Source organism: Sinohyriopsis cumingii, chromosome 12 (genome assembly GCF_028554795.1).
Source record: "Sinohyriopsis cumingii isolate HCF-2022 chromosome 12, ASM2855479v2, whole genome shotgun sequence".
NCBI lineage: Eukaryota > Metazoa > Mollusca > Bivalvia > Unionida > Unionidae > Sinohyriopsis > Sinohyriopsis cumingii.
The window spans coordinates 117,772,291-117,796,778 of record NC_142972.1 but is presented as its reverse complement, the minus strand read 5'-3'; the positions used below and the strand labels follow the sequence as shown (position 1 = coordinate 117,796,778).

Below are 24,488 nucleotides of genomic sequence, written 5' to 3'. Positions count from 1 at the left end.
CATAGGTAGAATCAGGATGTGGAATAACCCATGATACATAAACCAAAGAAATGCTGGATGCATGTAAAAGACAAAACTTTTTACATATCATTGCCGTGAATGAGAATGTTTAAGCCATATGTATTATATTTTTGACAAGTTTTTGAACAGCAGCAACATTTCTTTGATTTTGAATTTTACTGCAAATACAGAATGCAAAGCATGATCAGTTTAATTGTCAGAATAGTGTTAAAGTGTAATTCATTTTTTAAGACAATTTAGGAAGCGATTAGCTATCAGTGAAGCCCAACAAAAATAAATTTTTTACTTTCTGAAGCATGCCAGCAACACAAAAAAAAATAAGGAGGGGTGGTGCTATTAATTCTTTGCACATAATGCAAATGACACATCGACATATGTCAACCAAGTTCTAACCAGGATTCACTCAGATAATCCTGCAGAAAAGTTTCAACACCAGGACCATCCAGTCTCTAGTGAGTGTAGTGATGAACACTAATGACGCATGCATTACCTTCAATTCCCTTTAAGCCCTATTCAGTTAATATTTGAAGTGTAGCTATTGCAACATTGTGTGACAATATTAAAAAAGGGGAAAAGTTTGGCCATGTGGAAAATGGAGTCCAGCCTTGTGGAATGTCTGTCAGGGCATGTAAGTTTATCTAAGTCACCATATTGGGGCCTCTGTCTAAAATTAATCTGTGAGCACTGCTATATTAGAAATAAATTATAAAACCTGTCGAGTACAGAATATGCTGCATATGGGTCATGTCAGGGGTGGGGGGAAAAGGAATATGTACAATTTGTGATGGCAAACAATCAATGTTGCACAATTTCAAGTTTGTTTCATAATGTACTCATTTACTGAAACCTTAAAAAATCTTTTATTTAGATATGATTAAATGAAAATTCTTCCAATCATGGCTTGGTATCAGAAAAATGGTTCAAAAGTTATGAGCTTACAAAAATGAACATTGGCTTACCAAAAACCTTAGATGCCAATGACATCAGGATTGCTATATCATATTTTGTCCACATTAAAAGGTAGACAAAAAGTCAGATAAATGGAGGTCTGGTTATCTAGACTAGACTTGTATGGAATAAGAAAACCACCAAAGGTAGCATGGCTGGACTAAAATAAACATGGTCTGAAATGAATGTTTTGACAGGTATTTGCTGCTTAACTCATTAACCCCTGGCACTGCATTTATGTGACAGGAGGTAGTATCCTACTGCCAAGCTCTGTAGCGTCAAGGTCATGTATAATACACTTAAGTGGGCGGTATTATAGAAAGGTAGACAAATGTAGCTCTACACTGATACCAAATATTCTGGAAGTTCTAGTTGCACTACAAAATACAGAAGGAAAAACTTAATTTTTTATCCAATTTTTTCACCCAATATTCGCTTGCAGTCGAAATCCGATTTTGTGTCTGGATTTTAGACTTTTTGGCCTCAGATCTAAGGCAGACTGGTCTGAACTGCACACAGACAGATGAACCTTTGCAAAAAGTAGGATAAGATGGGCATTTGGAATAAAGAGTGGTCTCAATATGAAAAGTATGGGTCCGTTAAGCAAAATGAAAACCCCCCAAAAACAAACTTGTTCTTTTACCCTTCCGCTCATGCGCAATTGAAACTGCCAATGAAAAACTATGTTTCCATCACAACTACGCATTAGGTTAATGGAAAATCACTTGGAAGTCAATGAATTTGGATTTATTCACAAACAGCCCACAAAATGTGTTTCCTACTCAAATTTCAGGCGAAAATGACAAAAACCGCCAGGGGTTAATGAGTTAACTAAAGATAACTAGCAAAATAACCTAAAGTGGCAGATTTTTCAGAATTACTTGCAATATCTAAACCCTTCCTTTCATTAAGATGTTAGAGGGACTTAATTATCTGTGCAAATTATAAAAGAAATTGCTGCCTTCATACAGCTTCTGTTAATCATCATCATCCATATACCACAAGTCATAGACTGAATTTAAAAATCATCCCTGTATCATAAGTTCTGGTTGGCAACAGAATCTTTAAGTAGAAAATTCCCTACCTGTTACAGGCTACTGTTTATTAGCACATAAGAAATATTTTTGTCTCATTACTGAAGTACTCTTCATAAAAAACTTCAAATTACATGTATATTACTCTCCAACTAAAAATGTCTGACAAACTAAATTCTGAATTATAACAGAAAGCAAATTTTAACTAAATTGCATTTCTCTGAGAATACTTACCTAATCACATTAATGTCAAGGCTATAAGCCTGCTACCTCATGAATCCAGCCCTACCAAAGGATGAACATTGTCTCTGCCTACCTCATACATACAAAGTTCAATAACTCTTGCCCATTACCTCCCCTTGCCACTGCCAGGTATAAGGTGAGCAATATACTAATGAGGATGCTCGCATGGAAGGGTGGCTGTGAGGGCTTTTAAGTACAGGCTGATTGTTTCAAAACACCTATGTGGGTTGAGCAGCATCTTCTTCAATTTTCCCTCCTTATAATAATGGTGACCCAAATGGCATCATCCATAAGGCCAGGGTATGAGGAGGCATGAGTGATGTGGACTGCATACATGCATCACATTGTGTCAGATCAAAGTTGTCCAAAGCAGTCAACACATTGGCCATGGAATGGTGAGCTGCCAAGTCAATGACTCTAGCAATCCTGACTGTTGCCTTCCAAACATGGTCATTGCTGGATTTCTCCACGAGTCAAAAAACTGTCAGTGAGGCCAAATCTAACAATGACGATGTGGCGACTATGTTATGGAGTAGCTTTGATGTGGCATGGAACACATTTTTGTCCACTTTATAAAACAGTGAAGTGGAAATGTGAACTGCTGCAAGATTTTTGCCAAGGGTCAGGAGATATTTGAGTTTTGTACCAGTTGGATGAGAATGTCTTTGGTGCTTGGCTTTCTGAAAAGAAAGACTTAGAATTCCCTGTGTCACCAATTATACCCAACAGTAGGTCACTGATCTTGTTAATTTTATCTGATTGGGGAATGAGCCCAAAAGACAGCATCTCTTTCACTGCCTTGAAATCTCCTAATGCTTTAACTTTTTATAGCGGTGTGTGGTGGTAAAAGTGGAGCACATTCTGAAGTTGCCAACACTATATAAATTTACTCAACAGTGGCTTTGAAGCAAATTCAGTCCGTTTCATGGTCGGATCTGAGTACAGCTGATTTGTAGGAGATATTGAGTCCTGATCTGGTTCCACTTGCAGCTCTAGATAAACCACAGCAGGTGGCATCAACTCCATCCTCTTTGAAAATGTCACTCACCCTACCATGTGGATAAGCAATGAACACATGGAAGTCAGGTAATGCAGGAATGGTTGGCTGGTTTGCCTGGATGTTAACAATATAGAAAGATGGTCCAGCTATCACCAGTACTGGCCACTCCAAAGGTCTGGCAGGACTGACAGATTTCCCACTGAAATTTCCATTGTATCTTGCCAACAGCATGGCTAACAGATGGATCTGTCACTATCATCCTCATAATCCTAGTTGGTCGGACTGTTTTATAAAAAGGTCCCCATTCCTGGACAGCAGGACTGCCAGTGATGGTAAGGCTGTATAATTAAATGGACACAATGGATCCAGAACAAACCCAATGCATTGGAACTTACTGGTCCAAAGGCCAAGCTTGGAAATGCGAGGGGTACTTATGCCCACCAGGCAGCCTAAAACGGAGAAAATACAATACTCCCTGAGTTGGAAAAAGGCGTGGAGGGGAGGAAAATAAAGGTGATATCTGGTCTGATGTCAGTAATTGCATCATTGTTTCCTGGACCACATGGTACATCTGTTTGATGGTGGATGGTTGTACCATGTCAACATTATTCTCCTCCACTACCTCTGATGTTACTGTGGCTGATGGTTGCGGGCAACAAACTGTAGGGGACCCAAAGTCCCCACAGGACCAGCAATGGAGGTTGACACTGGATAAGGACATCAACTTATATTTCCTAAACTTATTCTGTCTTTCCTTCCCTTTTGATGCCTTCTGGACTACTGTAGACCTGACTTCCTCTATCCATGTATTACACACACAGAATGGCATATGTGATGTACACTTAGTACATAAGATACAAGAGTTATGGTTGTCTTCCTTTGCTTTGAATTCTTTGCATTTCATGTATTTAGTAGACATTTCTACTGAAATGACACAAGAAGAGATAACAAAGCACAAATCAGCATTCAGCATGTTACTAACTCACTAATCCCACACCTGTTACTCATGTAGTAAGTGAAAATAGTGTTATGCTAACCAGTAAATGACTACATGAGTTCAACAATAGTGTGTTGTAACATGGTCTGACATAGATAAGTAACAATAATAAGTAACTCAAATTTGGAAAATTGTAAAAATAATGAACACAACCTGTAGAAGAATGATTGTCTAACACAATCAATCCAAATTTAAAGTTGGATGGTCCAATTTTAACATTAAGATGGCATGGACTATTTAAGGTATAATATATGTGTTATAAGTACAGCAGTGAAGTTTAAAAACTAGTGACACCTGCTGGTACTAAGGGGAGGTGATGGGCAAGAGTTATTTTCCTTTGTCTATATGACATAGGAAAACTATTTTTGTCTTTATTAGGGCTAGATTCACAAGGTAGCAGGCTTATATCTCTAATGTTGATGTGGTTGGGGAATGTAGTTGAAGGAGAAGTCATTGAGATAACAAATGTAAGTCATAACAGCTCATTTTTTTCCTAAAAGTTGTAAAAAAATCTCATAACTCACCTAAACTTCAAGTTATAAATTTAGCAGGAAAATGTCTCAGAAACAGCTATATACAAAATTAACCTTGATCCTTTAAGCATGAAATATGTCAGTAACATTCTTTTGTTTTAACTGGCTGACAATCCTCATGACCCAAATACACATCCAGGTACACAATTCTGACAGCAACATTGTTTTAGAAAAAGCTAAACTCAAAGAGTTAATGAAAATTTGATGCTAGATGAATGGATAAGCATCATCAATCCAGAGGCCAAAGTTGCCCTACAATGCAAACAACAAAATACGATGTCCCAACAGGATGTAAAAAGTCTTCTGTCAGCATGATGACAGTATATTGGAAAATCTAAATGATCGACAGTTGCCAACAGTAGCTACAACAAATGACTGGCTATATCAAGCAGAGATGGAAATTAAGCGCTGTTCCCAGTGACACACCAAAGTTCATAGTGGTGGCCCTAATAAATGAGTTTGGCACCGTTTTCATTTAGGACAAACTAGGCAGCATTATAGGTCTTTTGGTGAAACCCCTATGTCATTATGACCACCATGATAGGCATACTGGTTGTTAAGTTAAATATCATTTTCACTTAGGACCAACCAGACACTTTAAGAAATCTTATGGTGAACATCTCACGTCAAAATGTCTTTTTGCCTAGGAGTACCTATAACAAGATTATCATGATGGCTGCCATGACAACCATACTGCATGTTGGCACCTTTTTCATCCAGGACCAACAAAAATTCATAAGAAATCTTCTGGTGGAACCCCATGTTGATATGACTTTCCATTAAGGAGGTGTAGCATTATGAATATTTCAAGATTACTACCATGACAGCCATTTTGGATGTCAGTTTGGCACGATTGTTTTTTTCATCGCCAACTAGACCTCTTTCTGTGAAAACCTCAAATCAATACGACTTTCTGTTCAGGTGGAGTTTTCCAAGTACCACCATTTTCATTTAGGACCAACTAGATATGACACGAAATTTTGTGGTGCAAACTCATGTCAAAGACCTTGAATTCAGGAGCAATAAGATTTTCAACAGGTTAACTGCGGTGCCAATAATGAAAGTCCAAGCAGAACCAGTTTGATTCAGGACCAACCAAGCATCAAAGACATCTTGCAGTGAAAATCCCATGACAATATGATTTTCTGTTCAGGAGAAGTAGTTATAAGAATTAAAATAATGAACTGTGGTGGCCATAATGATGTTCAAGCAATACCAGTTTCATGTAGGACCAATGAGACCATGGTATGAATGTGGATTTCAGGTTTCATGGCAATCCTTGAAGTTGTTGAGGAGGAGTAGCAATTACAAAACTTGCACTAGCTAATGGATTGGTGACTGACAAATGCAGTCACTTCAGATATTCTGGTCAAGTTAAGCCGAGTCAAAATCAGCAAAAGCAGTTGCAGTAATGAGATTGTATCGTCATGTCCAATGCATTACAAAACAAAAGGGTGGATAACTCTTATCAAGAATTCTGCAAGCAATGTGACTTGTTGCCATGTGCTTCTTCAGGCAATAATCATAATCCTTCCCAAATTTCAAGGCAACAATCGAAAACTGTCAGACCAGTTATACTAACAAGACTGTGGTGTACAATGCAAGGTACAAGACAAAAATGGCATAAACTCCTCCAAATTTTGTGGAAGCAGTGTAATTTATCAATACAAATATTCAGGTAATGACCTTATGCACCAAGTTTCATGAAAATCCATCAAAACGGGTGGGTAGGCTAATAAAATTGTGTCCTGCCACAAGACAAAAAGGGAATTATAAAAAATTGCAGGAGCAAAGTGATTGTTGATATTGCAACTTCAGGTAATGACTATAGTATTTACCATGTTTCATGACGTTCCATAAAAAAGTGTGGGACTATTTGTGCTAACAATGTGCAGGAATGAAGGCTTGGAAGAAACACAGATGAATGACTGGGAAGATTACCAAATACCAAATTAGTAGTTCAGGTATACATATTACAAATTTAACCATAAAATTTAGAAAGTTGAACATTTGATCAAAATTAAGCTTAGTTTTATAAAAGCATAACATGTATGCGTGATGAAATGTGATCAGACTTAATGCCAATTACAAAGAAGCAATTAATACTGTAATAATAAACAGTCAATGTAGTGAGCATCACATATGATTATGACATTTGTACATTTACCTGACACTGACATTTGTACATTTACCTGACACTAACATTTGTAAATTTACCTGACACTAACATTTGTAAATTTACCTGACACTGACATTTGTATATTTACCTGACACTGACATTTGTATATTTACCTGACACTTGTGGCTCACTGACTCCTAATGAAGAATAAAAAGTAAAAGCAAAATCTCATCACCCCCCTCACCCCCCCCCATAATGATGTACATATGAAAATGGTAATTCAAACTATGATCTTAATCTTATCAATGATGAGTTTAGTGTCAGAATATAAATGGGCATTTTCTTCCCTGTGGAAATTTGAATGGACATTTTCTTCCCTATGGAAACTTAAATGGACATTTTCTTCCCTATGGAAACTTATGGAAATTTAAATGGACATTTTCTTCCCTATGGAAACTCAAATGGACACCCTATGGAAACTTAAATGGGCATTTTCTTCCCTATAGAAACACTTGCTTTCATATACCTTGTGGCACTGCAGGTGAAAAAGACAATCCTCTTCATCTTCTTGTTGTAAAAGAAGAAATTGAAGGACCAGATGGAACCTTCTTCCCCATATGGATCAGAGGAGAGATCTGGATTATAACTGAAGATGTCACACTCATTGAGGCTGATTTCATTATCCACTGCTTCCCACAACATTTGCTTCAGTACAGAATAGTTTTCCTTCATCACTGCCCCAAGCTGATTATCAACAGTGTCGACAGCCCACTGAAAATGCAATATGTAATAAGTGTTGTAGGATTTTTAAAAATATTTTCAATTCACACTTTCCTTTTAATCTTGTGCTATAAACAGCTTAAACTTCATTTACAAAATACATGTATAAATCACCCATGCACATCCAAACTGATTAAGCACCTTAATTTAAACCATTTCCCCAAACAGACTACAACTAAAGTTTAATATAATCACTATTCTGTACAATGTGCTACCAATGCAGGATGCAACCAATATGGCTTACTGGGAAAAACTGCATTATGATATAAGTGTATTTAAACCATTCAAAATTAAACATTATTTCCTTCTTTAGTATAAAATGACAAACAGCAACATTTTTGCTTACTGATAAATCAAGCTGAGTCTAAGGATAGTGTACCCTATAAACAGATTCCACTCAAAGCTGGACTTCAAAATTGGTAATCACTGTCATTGTTGTGGGTGCTATGTGGGTTTGTTTTGTTTTCTTTTGTGTATACAATGTAAAGGTGGGTGGGTATGGAGGGTAAATTAATTTTAATCATGTATTATTTTCCTGCTAATATTACATTGTTTTCCTTTACTGGGACTCATTGTCCCTCATCCATACAAATTATCTTTCTCCCATTAGGATTAAAAAGTTAAACGATCTAGAACTGAAGAGAAAACATCCCAGTCCGACTCCTGTGTCACTGCCAACACACAAAATACTAATCCTCTTTGATTTGGAGCTAGAGTACAGAGCATCAGAACAAGGTGGAATTAGCAAAAGTAGCAGGTAAGTATGACTCAATTAAACTTAATTTTTACACACACCCTAAAAAATAAACTACATTTTAACCACAGTAATAAATTATCTGCTACTATTACACTGCTGACTTTCCCAATTAGGAGGGTGGCTGATGGCCTCAACAAATCTGGTACAAAACTATTGTATTGATCCTTATGGTGAGAGTATTTGCTACTGTAAGCTGGCAGAAGGTTGAGCCACTTGCTATGCCATTACCACCAGACCCAGTAAAAAAAATACCATTGCTCTGGTACATAATGACCAAAGGTAGAAGATGTCTGAGATGGCCAAAACAAGCACTGTCTGAGATGGCCAAAAATAGCACTCTTAAAATTATCCAAAGGTGAGTGATTCAAGTAGGCCTAAGAAGTAGTAATATGCATAACATCATGGTATTTAATTCTCAAGAATGAAAGGTTCCTCTGACAGATAAGCTTGCTTTATAATGAGGTCTAGAAATAGTGGATGCTTTAATATCTGAGGAACCCTTACTAGGTAGAAAGTGATACTTAAAACCTTTCTCTCTCCTTTGAGATAAAGTCCAATAAAATACTAAGGTCCTAACTGGGCAATGAAGTCTATCTTCGTGATTCCCAGCAATAATACAACTGAGACGGGGGATCTCAATAGGAAGTAGAGCTACCGAAGGTAGTTGATTCTAAGCCAGAAATACTGATGGAAAAGAAAAGAAACCGACTCATTATATAATCCATTGAACCATATACAGCCATTTTCTTCAGACTGAGCAAGATGCTGCATCAATCTCCTTGCAGACAAGGGAAAGCAGGAAAACAGTGCTTTTCAAACAAAGATTCAGTTTTTGTTTCATAAAAATACACAATTCCATCTAGGCATTAGTGAGTGAGAAACTGGTCTCTGAAGCTCAAAATACCTAATAAGATCACAAAGATGAGGTCCAACTCTATGACATGGCCCTTGGAGAACTTGAGAGTGTCTGAAAGGACTGTGCTATAGCCCTTAATCGTGGACACTGGACATTTCTTCAAAAAGAGAAGAAAATTGTCTACTGTGCTCAATGTTGATCACAAAATATCAATGTTTACTACTGTACCATTCCCATTTCCATACGCTTTATAAACCTTTATCTACACTTTTCATGTCATGGTCTCTCTCAACAACTTGGGACGCACTTCTTTCTATTGCCATCAGTTTCCATTACACGAAGATTCAATTGATGAATATAAACCTTTGACCAATCAGAATACTCTTTATGAGAGTCGTGTGCCAACTAATATATGGAACAAATAATTTACAAGAGTCATTGCGGAATGGGACAAAAGAGACTGCTTTTAAAAAACCGGATCGGACATGATGTAAAAAAAGGACTATATCATGAAAAATCTGATTCAAGTTAGAAGAAAAGCGGAATTCCGCTTTAAAATGGAGAAAAATCATGTCTGGGTAGCCGAGATATTTCCATCAGGTGACAATATGAACTGACCATGCAAATGATCATTGTTTACTAGTGATGTCCATGACAGCTTGCTTAGAGATATGGCAGGGGCATTTAAATGCACTTACAATGAAATGCTGTAGTGACATCAAAACATGCTTGCAATGCAATATCCTGATGTATTTGTACTCTGTAAAGAGCTAAGCAAACAAAATAAACTGAATTTCAAAGAAATAAATGAATGAGTGTTTTGCATGCACAAAGACATTTTGTCTTACCATGATTATATAAGTATTACTTATATTAGTTATGATACTAATTTTATCACTCTTATGAACAAAGTATAAAATACTGATACAAAATACATGATACATTATACTTTGTTCTTGATATGACATGTAGATTAAATCAAACCTTTAAGCTGGGTTCTCTACTGAACTCCTCACTCTTAGCATTGCTGAAGTCATAGTCTGGCTGAAATGATGCATTTAAGGTGGAGATTAAATAGAACAAGGTTTTCGTTGAGATGGTATCACACAGGTATCCTTCTCCTTGTCTGAAACAAAAGAAGAATTCCCAGAACAAGTTAACAAAAAATATTTCAAGTGTAAATTACGCAGACACCACAATAAAGAAAAATTCAATTAAATGAATTGAAATAAGGAGTCAAAATATACTAAATCAAAAGGACAAATCTAATGTTACTGAACACACATTGTGATATCAGTTAGTTCCTGCTGGAAAGAAGTAGGGAATGCTTCCAGAATCTTAATTTATGAGCACCTACTGCTGATTAGGAAAAGTCAAACTGGTCACTTTTAAGTAGTTTGTATTAATACATAACACATAAATGTATCAAAAAATGTTAATAGCACATAATCATTAGTAAGAACACAATGCCAATTTTCTGTATAAACAGCAATCCCAATACTATAAGTCTGCAGTAATGAAGTATTATCCTCAAATTCTTCATAGTTATCCAACCCAACCAACAATTATGAACATGCATGCAAGACATGGATTGAATTGCTGATATCTGCAGGCAATCCCAAATATGTACCATTTTTTTCTGCTTGTATTCAGATGCTGCATGTTTTCAGGCACAAATTCTTTTTGCCAATGTAACTTTTTTGTGTCTTACAATATTGGAACATCACTGTAAAAGAATTTTATTTATGCACTTATTCTTTGGAATGTAGATCTCCAATTGTAATAAACATACAAGAGACTAATACCATTTTTAAAATGGAGAAATGGCTTGCTTATCATCAGAAATAGCCATTAGTTGCTAATATTGATACACCACTCCTTCGATAACTCGTGCCATGATAACTCACAAAACTGCTTATAATGCAGGGTCAGGCATTTTTAAAACCAGAAAATTCAAAGCAAGGATCCCTATTTCTTAAAACTTCAAGAAAATTGCAATCAAAACTGGTAAATGAAATGTTGATATATCCTACAAACTTAAAATCTAGTGGCCCCGGTCATATGTCGGGTTAACTCACTTCATGGATCAATCGAACACTGTTAAAAATATTATTGTGTATATAACATAAACTAGCTTAAATTAACTGAAACATTCATACCTATGATCAAAGATAGCAAGGCAACCAAGCTAAAAGAATAATACTTCGTAAACTAAAGAGCTTGTTTTCAGATATGGACCATTGTGGGCAAGTGAGTTTCAGAGAATTCCTGAACTGGTACAAAGATATAACCTCAAGGACAATAAGAAGTTTCACTGTTACTGCCAATGAAATCACGACATCAATAATGTACTAATTGAACAAATCAAAATTTTAGTTATGACGTAACCATTTGTCTCACGAAATAAATATTACATGTTTAAAAAAACTAATAATCTTGTTTAGTGGTTTATCAACAGTTAGTCTAGTTCCCTGCTAATAGACTCCTGATTTGGCAGGATACTATTATATACCAATCCAGGAACCAGACTAATCAACAAACAAAAAGCAGTGATGTAATACACAGATGCTTTTGCCTACACATGATGGTTGTTGAAACCATTTGGAACGATCTTTCACATGTTGGATATTTTTAAACTGAATGTTATTTATACAGAATAATGAAAAACTTCATTAGAAAAAGCGTGTTATTAACAATCATTATCGATGTGATTGTAAAATGAGGATTCAGTCATTAAACAGCCCATTCCCCTACATTCCTCCCTCGCGGTTTTCTTGATATATGAGCAGATTTTTTTTCAAGTTTTGGAGGTCCCTCTGTAACTTGCACCCTCGCTTATAGTGCAGTCAATGTTTGTGGATGCCGTTGTGCGCAAGTTATTGAGGGAGAGGTGTATAAAGAATACAATTTGTTTATCCTCAGATTTTGATGCATGGGATTTAAATTTTACCCATTTCTGATGCACTGAAATTCCAACCTGTGCATTTTTATGATGCACATTGATTTCAGCTGGAGCATCCGTCTTAATTACCCTTGATTTGCTTTGGTATGATTTCCTACCAAGTGTACACTGTTCATAACAGACTGACTGTATGCACCAGTGACTGGCATTTGCTAGAGTACTATTTTCCCCTTATCAGCCCCTTTGCATATCAAAATGAACTGGGCTGAGTCAACAGATCACTGATTTCACACTTAGGTGGACATAACTCAATTAAGGTTAAATATTTTCTAGATTATCATTTATGATAGTGGAAGAGAGAATCAATTACAACTTGACTGGATTAACTTTTAAATCAAATATCAGTATTTGTTTGATTGCCGATCAACATTAATGTGATTCTACCTGTGGTAGGACAAAAATACAATTGTAAAGGCTGTTTAGTGTACATACCATTTTAAAGTCCAAATCTATCACTTTTGAAAAACAAAAATAAATTTTTTTAACATAAATAATCAATAAATTTGTGCATCTTCTCCCAGTTTTACAGTAACCAGTGGGAACCAATCTACTGAAGACAGGAAATGTAATACCGGTACAATGATGTGTGGTAATCAGGTTATGAATGTTGACATGTGTACTCAAAAAGCTGTTAATTGATTACATTACTTGTAATCTGGAGAAATAAAAGCCAAATGTGGGATGTTTTATGGGGTGTTATAAGTAATAAAGGGATCAAAGGTGTTCATGATGGTTTTCAAGTCTTTTAATAAAAACTGAATGACCTTTGATCTTTTATTGTTGACTTGTTCTTGCATTGCTCAAGACAGAAGTATATTTAAGGGAAGTTGATACATATTTTAGTTCAGTTTGTCTAAAAATGTTGAAACGTAAGCTTTCTCCTAACACTTAAAGAAAAGCAAAACCAAAACAACAAAAGGACACTGGCAAAGAATGAAATTCTTGAGTACGTCTCATGTCCAACTTTCTCCTTAGGATGAACTGGACGAGTACTGGAGAGCAATCAGTAACTTTAAAACACGGCCACTGAAAAAATGAAGTTTGATATTTTTTGCATTCTGAGAGTGGTTGTTTTGTCACTGTCACATTTGAATGCTGATAGAGAGAATACATTCTCCATTGTTCTCAAAAATAAAATTATTCATGAGGAAATCTGGACCAGAAAACCATTGTGGGCCTGTTCAGTGTGAAACTTAATAATCACAATTCATGCTATTAGAGATCACCATCAAAGGTCTTGTGAATGAAACTAGAAGTTTGTGGGTTTTATTTTTTACAAACTATGAGAAATACATCTCTTCCTTCTTCATCAAACTGTCTTACACTGGCTCATAATAATTAATCCTAACGGCTCAAGATTTTCTTTCTTGTCTCAGTCTCAGAAATTACCTGCCAGTGATTATCATTCCAATCCTCAGACTCCAAAAGGAACAGAAAGTTAGTAAGAACTGAGGAGAAGGTGAATAAATCTCCTAAAGTTGTAAGAAATCTTAAGCATAAGTTACATAAGACAGTACAGTGTTTCCTTTTATGCAACATGAGACAAGAAGTCTTGAAAGTCAGTTTGCTCCAGAAATAACAGTCCCAGCTACAAGGACATGACTAAAAAACAAATGACTCATGAGATTTTCATCTTGAATCTCGAGATTTTGGTGTCAAGGGTCAAATGACTTTTCAATTTTTAAATCCATTGTGAACCCTGACATAGTATGTACATGCAGAAGAAAAAATCTTGATCATAAAAATATTTGAAGGATATGTTATCTTTAATCAAAAGAGAAAATAGTTGATGTCAAAAGCTACATTTCAAAACTTTTATTCTCCTTTGTGGATCAAACTGAAAACTGCATGTAGCAGTTTTGTATCCAGGAAATATTTTCAGTGTATTATAAATGTCTGAGAAAAAAAAATCATAAATACACAACAAATATTTGTTCATTAGGTTTTATATATCGTTTTGAATTTGTAAGTATTGGAATGTAATCAGCTTTGTGATAAGCTTTTGTAAGTTTGGTCACCAGTCACACAAACCATGATCAGTTTCATTGGTTCCATTAGCAATATTTAAAACTCTCCCACCCACAACCAAAATACACTATTGCTTTAACTATCTGGAAAATTAAAATCTAGACATGTCCTATCATATAAAAGTGTTTGGTTTTAACTGATGATGAAAAACAAGACCAATCTGAGTTATATCTATACAGATTTTTATGGATGGTAGATTATGGTGCTGGTGCAGATTTCTTGTAAAAATTTGTGTTTTCTAATATGCATCCATTTTCTTGTGGATTGAAATAACTTTAAGAAACTAAGTAATTTCTGTTTTTATTCATTAATATACACTTATAGTGATTAATCTGCATTTAGTTAAGCAGTAGCTGATATTGCGTGGATATGACTGTTTGGGATTGGGACATTTTTTAGGTCATTTGTTTTTGGACACTGGCATTAATATTTGTACATACATTTTTTTACTGAAAAAGTTATCTGTTGTCATCTAAAAACAAACCAACAATTGGTAAAGGGTGTCGGAGTTGTGCAACATTAATCCACAAACACATGTACATATCGATCCGAAAGATAACATTATCTCCATCTTTATTTCAATAAGCATGGAGATGTTAAATTCTGAAAGCCATCATTATGCTTATTATTTTGGTGTATGATATTACTGATATTATTATAGGACGGGACAAGGTTTTAAGATCTAGTAGAGGAGTGCCACCTTTCAAATTCGATATTTGCATGCGTGTGTGTGATTTACATTTTTAATGAAGCTTTAACAATTTTTCAGTCCTAATGCTACAATATCTACAGTTGTGGCAGTTTATTGTGATGCCTGGCACTGGGGCATCATGCCACAGACATGTAGCATAATGTCCCTACCCAGTCACATTATTCTGACACCAGGTCAACCAGTCCTAACATTGACCTCTTAATGCTGAGTGCCAAGCGAAGCAGTTGCTAGTACCATTTTATAAGTCTTTGGTATGACTTGGCCAGGGTTTGAACCCTTGACCTCCAGCATCCGAGATGGATGCTCAAAACCCTTAGGCCACAGGAGTGGTAACTCAATGTTTGCAACAATGTCATTATATGCATGTACTGCACTACTCACCTGTTAGGACTCTGATCAATGGCTGTCTGAGGTGGGGACAAGGCTTGAAGATCTGGTACAGGAACACCACCTTGTGCACTGAGAGACTTGAACAGTCTCTTGTCGTTACCTGCCATCTTACAGGAATAACTTTCAATCCTTGAGAAGGAACAAAAGATAGTTTAGTCAACCTCAATACAGTCTGATATATTTACCTGTATGCTACGTGAAACAAACTAAATGAGCAGTGTATTTAGACATTTTATGCAAATAAACTGATAACAACATACACCAGTATGTGAGGCAGTCTGGGTGAATGTCACAAGGACCCTTCTTGTGGCCACACTTTCACACAGACTGTCCCGATATTGTTCTTGGAAATATGTTATCTTAATGAGAACAATAATAGCAGTACTGTATCATTTTCACATATAAAACTCGCCTGTTTGTCTGTACTGTGTGCAACATTTACCCCACTGTGTTTGCACAAAATAAACAATGATTCATTCATGATGAACTTATGTATTTTCACACTCCGATTTTTTTATAATAAAGAAGACATTCAGTTGTTAACTTTTACTGCTCAGCAGAAGCAATTCAGACACACACAATAGCAATGTGACATCACACTTCATAGAAAGAAAATAAACCCACTGAATTGATGTTCAATAATTTAGGGAGATAAATTTCTATTAATTATGGCAGGGGTTAGGTTGTGTTTTTCACAAACAAGACTTACCTATGAATTAATTATACTTGGAAAATAAGGAATGTACCCAAACCCAAGAGGACCTTGCTAGCAATAATTACTGAAAAGGAGCAGGGGTTTCTGGCATAAAACCAGAAGATGAGAGATGAATGTAAAACTAGATGAAATACTGAAGGGAAAACCAAATTTACTTTTAACTTGGAAAAAGCAATTTATCTCTGACCACATGGTCACACAAGGTGCAATGTGTCTTAGTGACAATTCTCCACTTTGGGAGGATGTATCGACATTCAACAGAAGAGATTTTTCAACACGAATAAATTGCAATGGGTATATTACTGCTGCTATCAAAATATATTTTACTATATTTCCTTTGAAATAAAAATATTAATTCACTTTAAAGAATAACATGCAATGACATCTCAATCAATTAAAATCATGATAATGCCAAATGATGACAACTCTAAGAAGGATATACCTAATAAAAAATTTTTTTAAGTGACATTTGTATTTCAGTTTTTTTTTAAAGTTTGGTTTCAGTGTAATCATAATAAATGTGATATGCCTGTTGTGCACAAGTTACCAAGGGAAAGGTGTACTTTTCAATTTGCCTGTACTAAAATTGGCTTTTTGTACCTGGGACAATTCATACCTGGATATTTGCCCAATAATGTTGTAAGCCATTCTATTAACCTCAGGGGCTATTCCAACCAAAACAACTTCACAATAACTCATAGGGCTCAAAATTAGTGCAAATTCAAAATCAGTTAATTTTCATACACACCAGTAAAACTCCAGTTCTCACTAATCTAAAAAATCTGTCAATCTTTGTTAGTCACTATCATAACACCTGAACAAGAGGTGTTGGTCACTATCATAGTACCTGTACAAGAGGTGTTGGTCACTATCATAGCACATGAACAAGAGGTATTGGTCACTATCATAGCACCTGTACAAGAGGTGTTGTTCACTATCATAGCACCAGTACAACAGGTGTTGGTCACTATCATAGCACATGAACAAGAGGTATTGGTCACTATCATAGCACCAGTACAAGAGGTGTTGTTCACTATCATAGCACCTGTACAAGAGGTGTTGTCACTATCATAGCACATGAACAAGAGGTATTGGTCACTATCATAGCACCTGTACAAGAGGTGTTGTTCACTATCATAGCACCAGTACAAGAGGTGTTGTCACTATCATAGCACATGAACAAGAGGTATTGGTCACTATCATAGCACCTGTACAAGAGGTGTTGTTCACTATCATAGCACCAGTACAAGAGGTGTTGTTCACTATCATAGCACATGGACAAGAGGTATTGGTCACTATCATAGCACCTGTACAAGAGGTGTTGTTCACTATCATAGCACATGGACAAGAGGTGTTGTCACTATCATAGCACCTGTACAAGAGGTGTTGTCACTATCATAGCACATGAACAAGAGGTGTTGTTCACTATCATAGCACCTGTACAAGAGGTGTTGTCACTATCATAGCACATGAACAAGAGGTATTGGTCACTATCATAGCACCTGTACAAGAGGTGTTGTTCACTATCATACCACATGAACAAGAGGTATTGGTCACTATCATAGCACCAGTACAAGAGGTGTTGTTCACTATCATAGCACATGAACAAGAGGTATTGGTCACTATCATAGCACCTGTACAAGAGGTGTTGTTCACTATCATAGCACCAGTACAAGAGGTGTTGTCACTATCATAGCACATGAACAAGAGGTATTGGTCACTATCATAGCACCTGTACAAGAGGTGTTGTTCACTATCATAGCACCAGTACAAGAGGTGTTGTCACTATCATAGCACATGAACAAGAGGTATTGGTCACTATCATAGCACCTGTACAAGAGGTGTTGTTCACTATCATAGCACCTGTACAAGAGGTGTTGGTCACTATCATAGCACCTATACAAGAGGTATTTAAGAAAACAGTTCAATCCTATCCATGTTTAATTGAATTGATGATTATATTTAACTGTTGACCCACTAAGACTCTGTGATTAAAGAGGTATTGTGAATGTCAGATATGTGGAATTTTTTTATTATTAAAACTTGGCAAGCCTACCGCTATTTAGCATGGCACTTTGCCAACTGATTGCTTTTCTGTTGTAAAACCTACTGTTTCTAATAAAAGTGTCTAAGTCTTACTTATCATCAGCTTATTTATCTATCTTTTTTATTACTTCCTTTTAGTTGAATCTCAACAAGGCCATTCTTTATCTGCAAACATATCACATCATCATGGAACACATCTGTACATATTTGAAGGTGATTCCAGGCTGTACAGTGAGGTGTAAAATAGAAAGGTGATTCCAGGCTGTACAGTGAGGTATAAAATAGAAAGGTGATTCCAGGCTGTACAGTGAGGTATAAAATAGAAAGGTGATTCCAGGCTGTACAGTGAGGTATAAAATGGAAAGGTGATTCCAGGCTGTACAGTGAGGTATAAAATAGAAACAGAGATACACAGAAGTGGCATGATACAGGAAACAAGGTGAGGTGTCAATCATGCAAATGACTCTGGGCATGGGTCTTCATTCTGCTCAGTTAGTGAACTAAATACACAATTCACAAAATGCATGGATCAGAAAAACTTCTCTTCTGTTGATCATGTAGATCAATGGAAACAAATTCTGATTGGTATATATGTCAATATTACCATTATTTCTTACCAACAGAATATTGCAAAGTATACTGAATACATTAAACATGTATGTGGTCGCTACATTATAAATATAACTTGAACAATATACCAGTACAATAAACAATCTGATTGTTGACACGCAGTCCTCTCTAACTTCAGATCAGGCCCATCCAGTATTCTAAAAGAGGTGCCCATTGGACTTGTAAAACAAAAAACCAAATTTGTCAGAGAAAATGTTGATCATGATGATGAAATGTGGAAATGTATTTTCAGAATGCTGACATACCTGCCATAACACAGTACAATCTGACCATCTGTAACTGTCCTATGTGAAGTGCAGCTCTCATTTCAATCAAATTGTTCCATGGCATGTCATGCTAAAAGCATGATTTTTACTCTCAAATCCCCTTATACAATCATGTTTCAAGAAAACAAGTTTCAGTAATCTTCAAAAATAGAAAATAAAAACCACCATTAGTATATGCATGTTACATACAACCAGAGGTCTTGCTAGGATTTTAAAACTAGGAGTCCAGGACTCCTATTTTCATAAAAATAGGAGTCCAACCAGAAAAAGTTGCAATCCTAATATGCATACTGGGCATGTCTAAAGTGGCTAAATGTCCAGGTGAGAAGAACCAGTGGTTGTTATAGTTTAATTTTCCAAATTCTGTACACCACCTATATATAGCTCTTGTTTGTCCATTAGCGTCAGGGTGAATTTTGTCAATTCAATGAAAGGCTTTTTTCCTAATACTAAGCCAGACATCACACACTTTCTGAATTAGATTTATCCTAGCATTATTCTATATTCATATGCATGCATCCAAGAATTATATATATATATATATATATATATATATATATATATATATATATATATATATATATATATATATATATATATAGTCTGGTGAATCAATAAAGCGAAACCGGTCACAACATTCTTCATGTTGGTGGTGTTTATCATTTATATATTTTATATGTATATATATATATAGCTGTGTGTGGATCATCACAGTCTATATTTTTTATTAGGAGAAATAAACATTAAATAACTAAAAGGAAAAATCTGACTACATAAAGGCCAGTCCAGACACAGAAACTACATAGTAAACAAAGCATTATACATGTAGCATATACATAGCAAACATGGATGGTAGGAAGATCATTGGCCACAATCACTGGAAATTGGGATTATCTTATGTAATTATCCACAGACATATATGTCAATGGGTGATAGTACAAAACATAACAAGTTATTAATTTTATAGAATAAAGCTATCAAGTATCGGGAAAGGAGGAAATAAGGGACCTGTATATACAGGAACCTCAGAGAATGATTCAGCTAAGAAAGTAGCAAATTAGGAGAAACCACTGCAACAAAAACGATCATATAAATACATTTTCTTTTCAAACTTCTTTTTGATTCCTTACAGAAAAAACCCCATAAATATCAGAGGATGGGAACATGAACACATCAAAGCCTTTGAATGTTTTGAACAAAGAGCCATGTGGGTGTGTGGCAACACTCAAGGCCAATAGCTAATTATATCTAAATGTCGAAGATGTGCCCAGAAATAAAAATTAACATTATTCTAGAATACAGATATCTGCAATTAAGTATGCAAATTAGGAACATATATGTCGTGCTGGACTCTGTCGATAATTTCTGAGCAAATGGTAATTGGAGATGTTCATTACGTTTCGTACAAAGAATTTCCAATTGCTTTATTAACATATTTCATTTTTACCCAGTACTTAACTTTGCAATGGATTTAAAAATCTCTTTAGTTGTAATTACATGCTTGTTTCTGTATAGTATTTGGACAGGAATAGCGGAGAACTCGCCCCATGGAGAACTCACCCTGGGAGAACACGCCCCATGGAGAACTCGCCCTGGGAGAATTCATCCCAGGTGTCAGAAGTCGCCCCATGGTGGTCGGCGAAGTCACTCCACTTCGCTTGGAGAAGTCGCCCCAATGATCTTGTATAGTAATTCTGAGATGTCGCCACATGGTTGTTAAGCCTTTATTTATTGTTGTTTTCTTCAACTTAATAACTTATTAAATCTATAAAATTGGCAATTTTTCAACTTTTCCACTTCTGTACTTAACGAAAAATAAGTGTTATCTGTCTCTTTTGCTTGCTCTTCAAATCATTTGATGCATTTTATTTGTAAAAATAGAGAGGGTGTAAGCATGATGTGATGTCTGCAGTTTTATATATGAAAGGGTTCCAACCTATTAACCTAAGTCCTGAAGGATTAGATTGTATTGTAGCTCTCTCTATTTTATATTCTGCTGTGTTTAAAGCCTCATGTTGAGTAAGATTCCAGGCTTTGTTCACCACAGAAACAATTATATATGAAGGATAATTTCTATTTTGTAAATATGTTTGTAATTTAGTCAACGAATTTTGTAATTGACATTCATCTAAAATAATGTGTCTGTATCTTTTGGACTGGCTATATGGTATACAGTTTTTACATGACATGGGATGACAAAGAATATCCCACATATTGGTGGATATTAGTTTCCTTGATATGAATATTTGTAGAGATAGTGTTACCGATATTTTTTATTACATTTACATCTAAAAATGAAACATGCGTACTAGATGCAGTATAAGTAAATTTAATAGTCAGGTGAAAATGATTTAGGCGATCAATAAATTTTTTCAGTTCTTCAGCTGAAAGCTTCCAGATCATAAATATGTCATCTAAAGATCTGAACCAAAGAGATGGATTAAACTTTTCATTTTGAAGAAAATCCTCTTCTAATTTACCCATGAAAGGGAAGAGTATGAAGGAGCCATATTAATACCCATTGACGTACCAATTATTTGTATGTAATTCGTACTATTAAATTGAAAATAATTATTTTCCAAGATAAGTTTTATTATTTTACAAATATCTTCACTAGATAGTGTGCTATTATTAGGATTGTTATCAATAAAATATTTACACGCTTCAATACCATCTGCATGCAGAATGTTGGTATATGATGTTAACTTACATCTAATGATACCAGGATTGAAATTATCAGATAGCTGTGGAATAGACTTCAGCTTTTTAATGAAAGTAGTTGTATCTTTAATGTATGAAGTGATTTCATTAAAGGTTGTAAAACACTATCAATGAATTTGGAGAGGTTTTCAGTATATGAATTACAACATGATATAATGGGTAATCCTGGAAAATATAAAGGTAAATTATGGTTAGGATTTTTATGAGTTTTGGGTAATATGTAGAATAGAGGTGTACATATGTTAAGAGGGAAAGTATCAAATTCCTCATATACGGAATTATTATTTTTAGCGATCTCATTAATGCATGTTGAAATTTTTATCTAATTTCTGTTGATGGGTCTTCGATAATATGTTTGTAGTATTTTTCATCATTTAATTGACGTTCAACTTCTTTAACATAATCATCTTGATTCATAATAATAATAGTGTTTGACTTATCATCATTTTTAATCACTATACTGTCATCATTCATTAAATTATATAACGACTTAATTTCATCCTTATAAATATTACTATGATATTGCTTTTTATGATTACCAGTTAATATCTCTTTTGTGATCGCATATATATAAAAATCTAAATATGAATCAAGTAAAAGATTATTTAATTCTGTTATAAAAACGTTATCTGGGTGACAAGTTTTGGGGTGACATCAACCAATTGGGGTGACTTCTCCAAGCACTCTGGGGCGACTTCTCCAGATAAGCTGGGGTGAGTTCTCTGCATACCTTTGGACAGTATCTGTGTATATTTGGGCAGTATTTGGGTGCATTTTGAGTAAATCCTGCCGCCGACGTGATTTTAAACAGGAAACAAGCACTTGTCGTGGACTATCACTTTGGAAAATTTTATGTACGACTTCAAAAATGTGAATAGTCCTGGACACTGGGCTATTGAATTTGATCTGCCATGAAATATACAAATAATGAATGACTAACTAACACATCAACTTCCAATAAAGTGGCGAATGCTTTTTATTATAACTTTACCTTCCATTGATTTTGCAATTCTCTAGCTCCACTGACAACTCAGAATTGATCGCTTCAAAACGAGCATTCTCCAATAGCTTCATTGTTATTATACTGCTGAAGCACAGCTATATTCAAATTTACAGTTATCAAAAAAAAGAAAAAGAAACCACTTCAAATCCTGATAATAAACGAAAATGAAACAGGAATTTTTGTTTTACTAAAACTTTTAGATTTATAAAGTAACTTTCTGCTCAATCGCACACGAACTCGGGCAAATAATCAAAGATCGCCGAGGATTTAGAAGTTTTTTTCTCCAAGAAAATCTGTGGGCACATTGAAAATATTCAAATACTGCATCACTCGTTATAAAGTCAAATTTTGCTGTGAAATCTTCTTTCTTGTGATACATTTTGATCAGCTACCACTGGGAAAAAATTCCAAATGTCAAATCTGTCAACAAACTTGTATCAAAATAATTCCTTTATCTCGATTTGATCGGTGGTATCTTCCAACTAATTGATTAAAGAAATCTTAACTGCATACAATAATGCAAAAATTATGCCTTAAATGAGTTAATAAAAGTCTAAATGATTGGTACAATCTCACTAGCTCTAGAACTGCTTCCTTGTTTGTTTGACCTCCATTATCCGTATAAACTCTAAAATTAGCGCGGTCCCAGGATGCAATATTTTCTGACTAAACATATTATCCTTTGTGTATATTCTCGAAATGGTTTGAAAACCAGTCAAAGGAATTGTTATAAACGTGTATTTGCAATTACAGGGGGCGAATCGGTCGTGGATAATGGCTTTAAATTAAGATAATAATAATAATAATAATAATAATACGACCTTTCTAAAAACAACATGAATTGGTTTCATGCTAAGTTTTTATTTCCAGATTTACTTTATGAGGCACTCACAATGTAATCGAAATGAACGTTACAATGACACAGTGAGCCCAATTGTTGTCTTTGTTTTATTGATGGATGGAGAGTGAAAGAGAAGAATACAATTAAAAGATGACTGACCCGGACAGTTGTAAAAATATTGCAAGTAATGAAGGAAGACGACATAGCGTCAGTGGAAGATACAATACAGACGCCCCTCCCTTGGGACTGTATGGAATCAAGATTTATAGCGTCAGTGGGAAAATACATGTTACAACACTTGCCTTCTACTCACAAAATAGACGCTACAAGTCCAGTATTTGTTATAAAATGGGGTTTTACTGTGCATGAGGTTGATAAGTGGAGATAGATACATTTCTCCTGCTTTGTTACACCCTGCAAATACAAACAAAAAAAAATACAAAAAAAATAAAAAATTACTACAACGATAAGTAATACCGTCATCAGTGCATTATTGGTCTGCATGATTACATTGATTCTGTTTACAGTACATTCAATACGAATATCTTACTACACCATATATTGATTATCCATCTAGAGATAGTGGACCAAAAAAGCCTAAACACAACAATCAGTGTGTAGAGCAAAAGTAGAGAGCAGACAGACAGACAATCGTATGGAGAGAATGATAGGCTCATAAAAGAATATGCAGGTTGATAATCTATTAAAGGTACTAAAATACATCAACATATATTCTAGAGAAATATACAGAGTACATATTAAAATAAACTGTTACATTAACCATATTATAAATCTATTTACCTTATCATATGGGACAAAGGTCAAGTCACATTTACCTTCATGCAAAAGAATAATCAGGCACTTTTCTTAATGCAATGCCATGACC

General features: G+C 35.2%; 1 protein-coding gene across 2 annotated transcripts in view; it reads right to left on the bottom strand.

Annotated features, from left to right (window-relative positions):
* The window catches only part of LOC149787321 (repressor of RNA polymerase III transcription MAF1 homolog), a 37,038-nt gene extending 13,663 nt beyond the window's left edge, over positions 1–23,375 (bottom strand). For both annotated transcript variants that reach the window (XM_089977856.1, XM_089977857.1), the window contains exons 1-4: positions 22,750–23,375; positions 15,372–15,509; positions 10,273–10,414; positions 7,422–7,666 (exon numbers count right to left, since the gene is read on the bottom strand). In XM_089977856.1, the coding sequence (XP_089833982.1) occupies positions 7,422–7,666; positions 10,273–10,414; positions 15,372–15,509; positions 22,750–22,832 (608 nt within the window). In that variant the 5' untranslated portion in view covers positions 22,833–23,375. The remainder of the gene's footprint in view (positions 1–7,421; positions 7,667–10,272; positions 10,415–15,371; positions 15,510–22,749) is intronic.
* Positions 23,376–24,488: the final 1,113 nt, after the last annotated feature.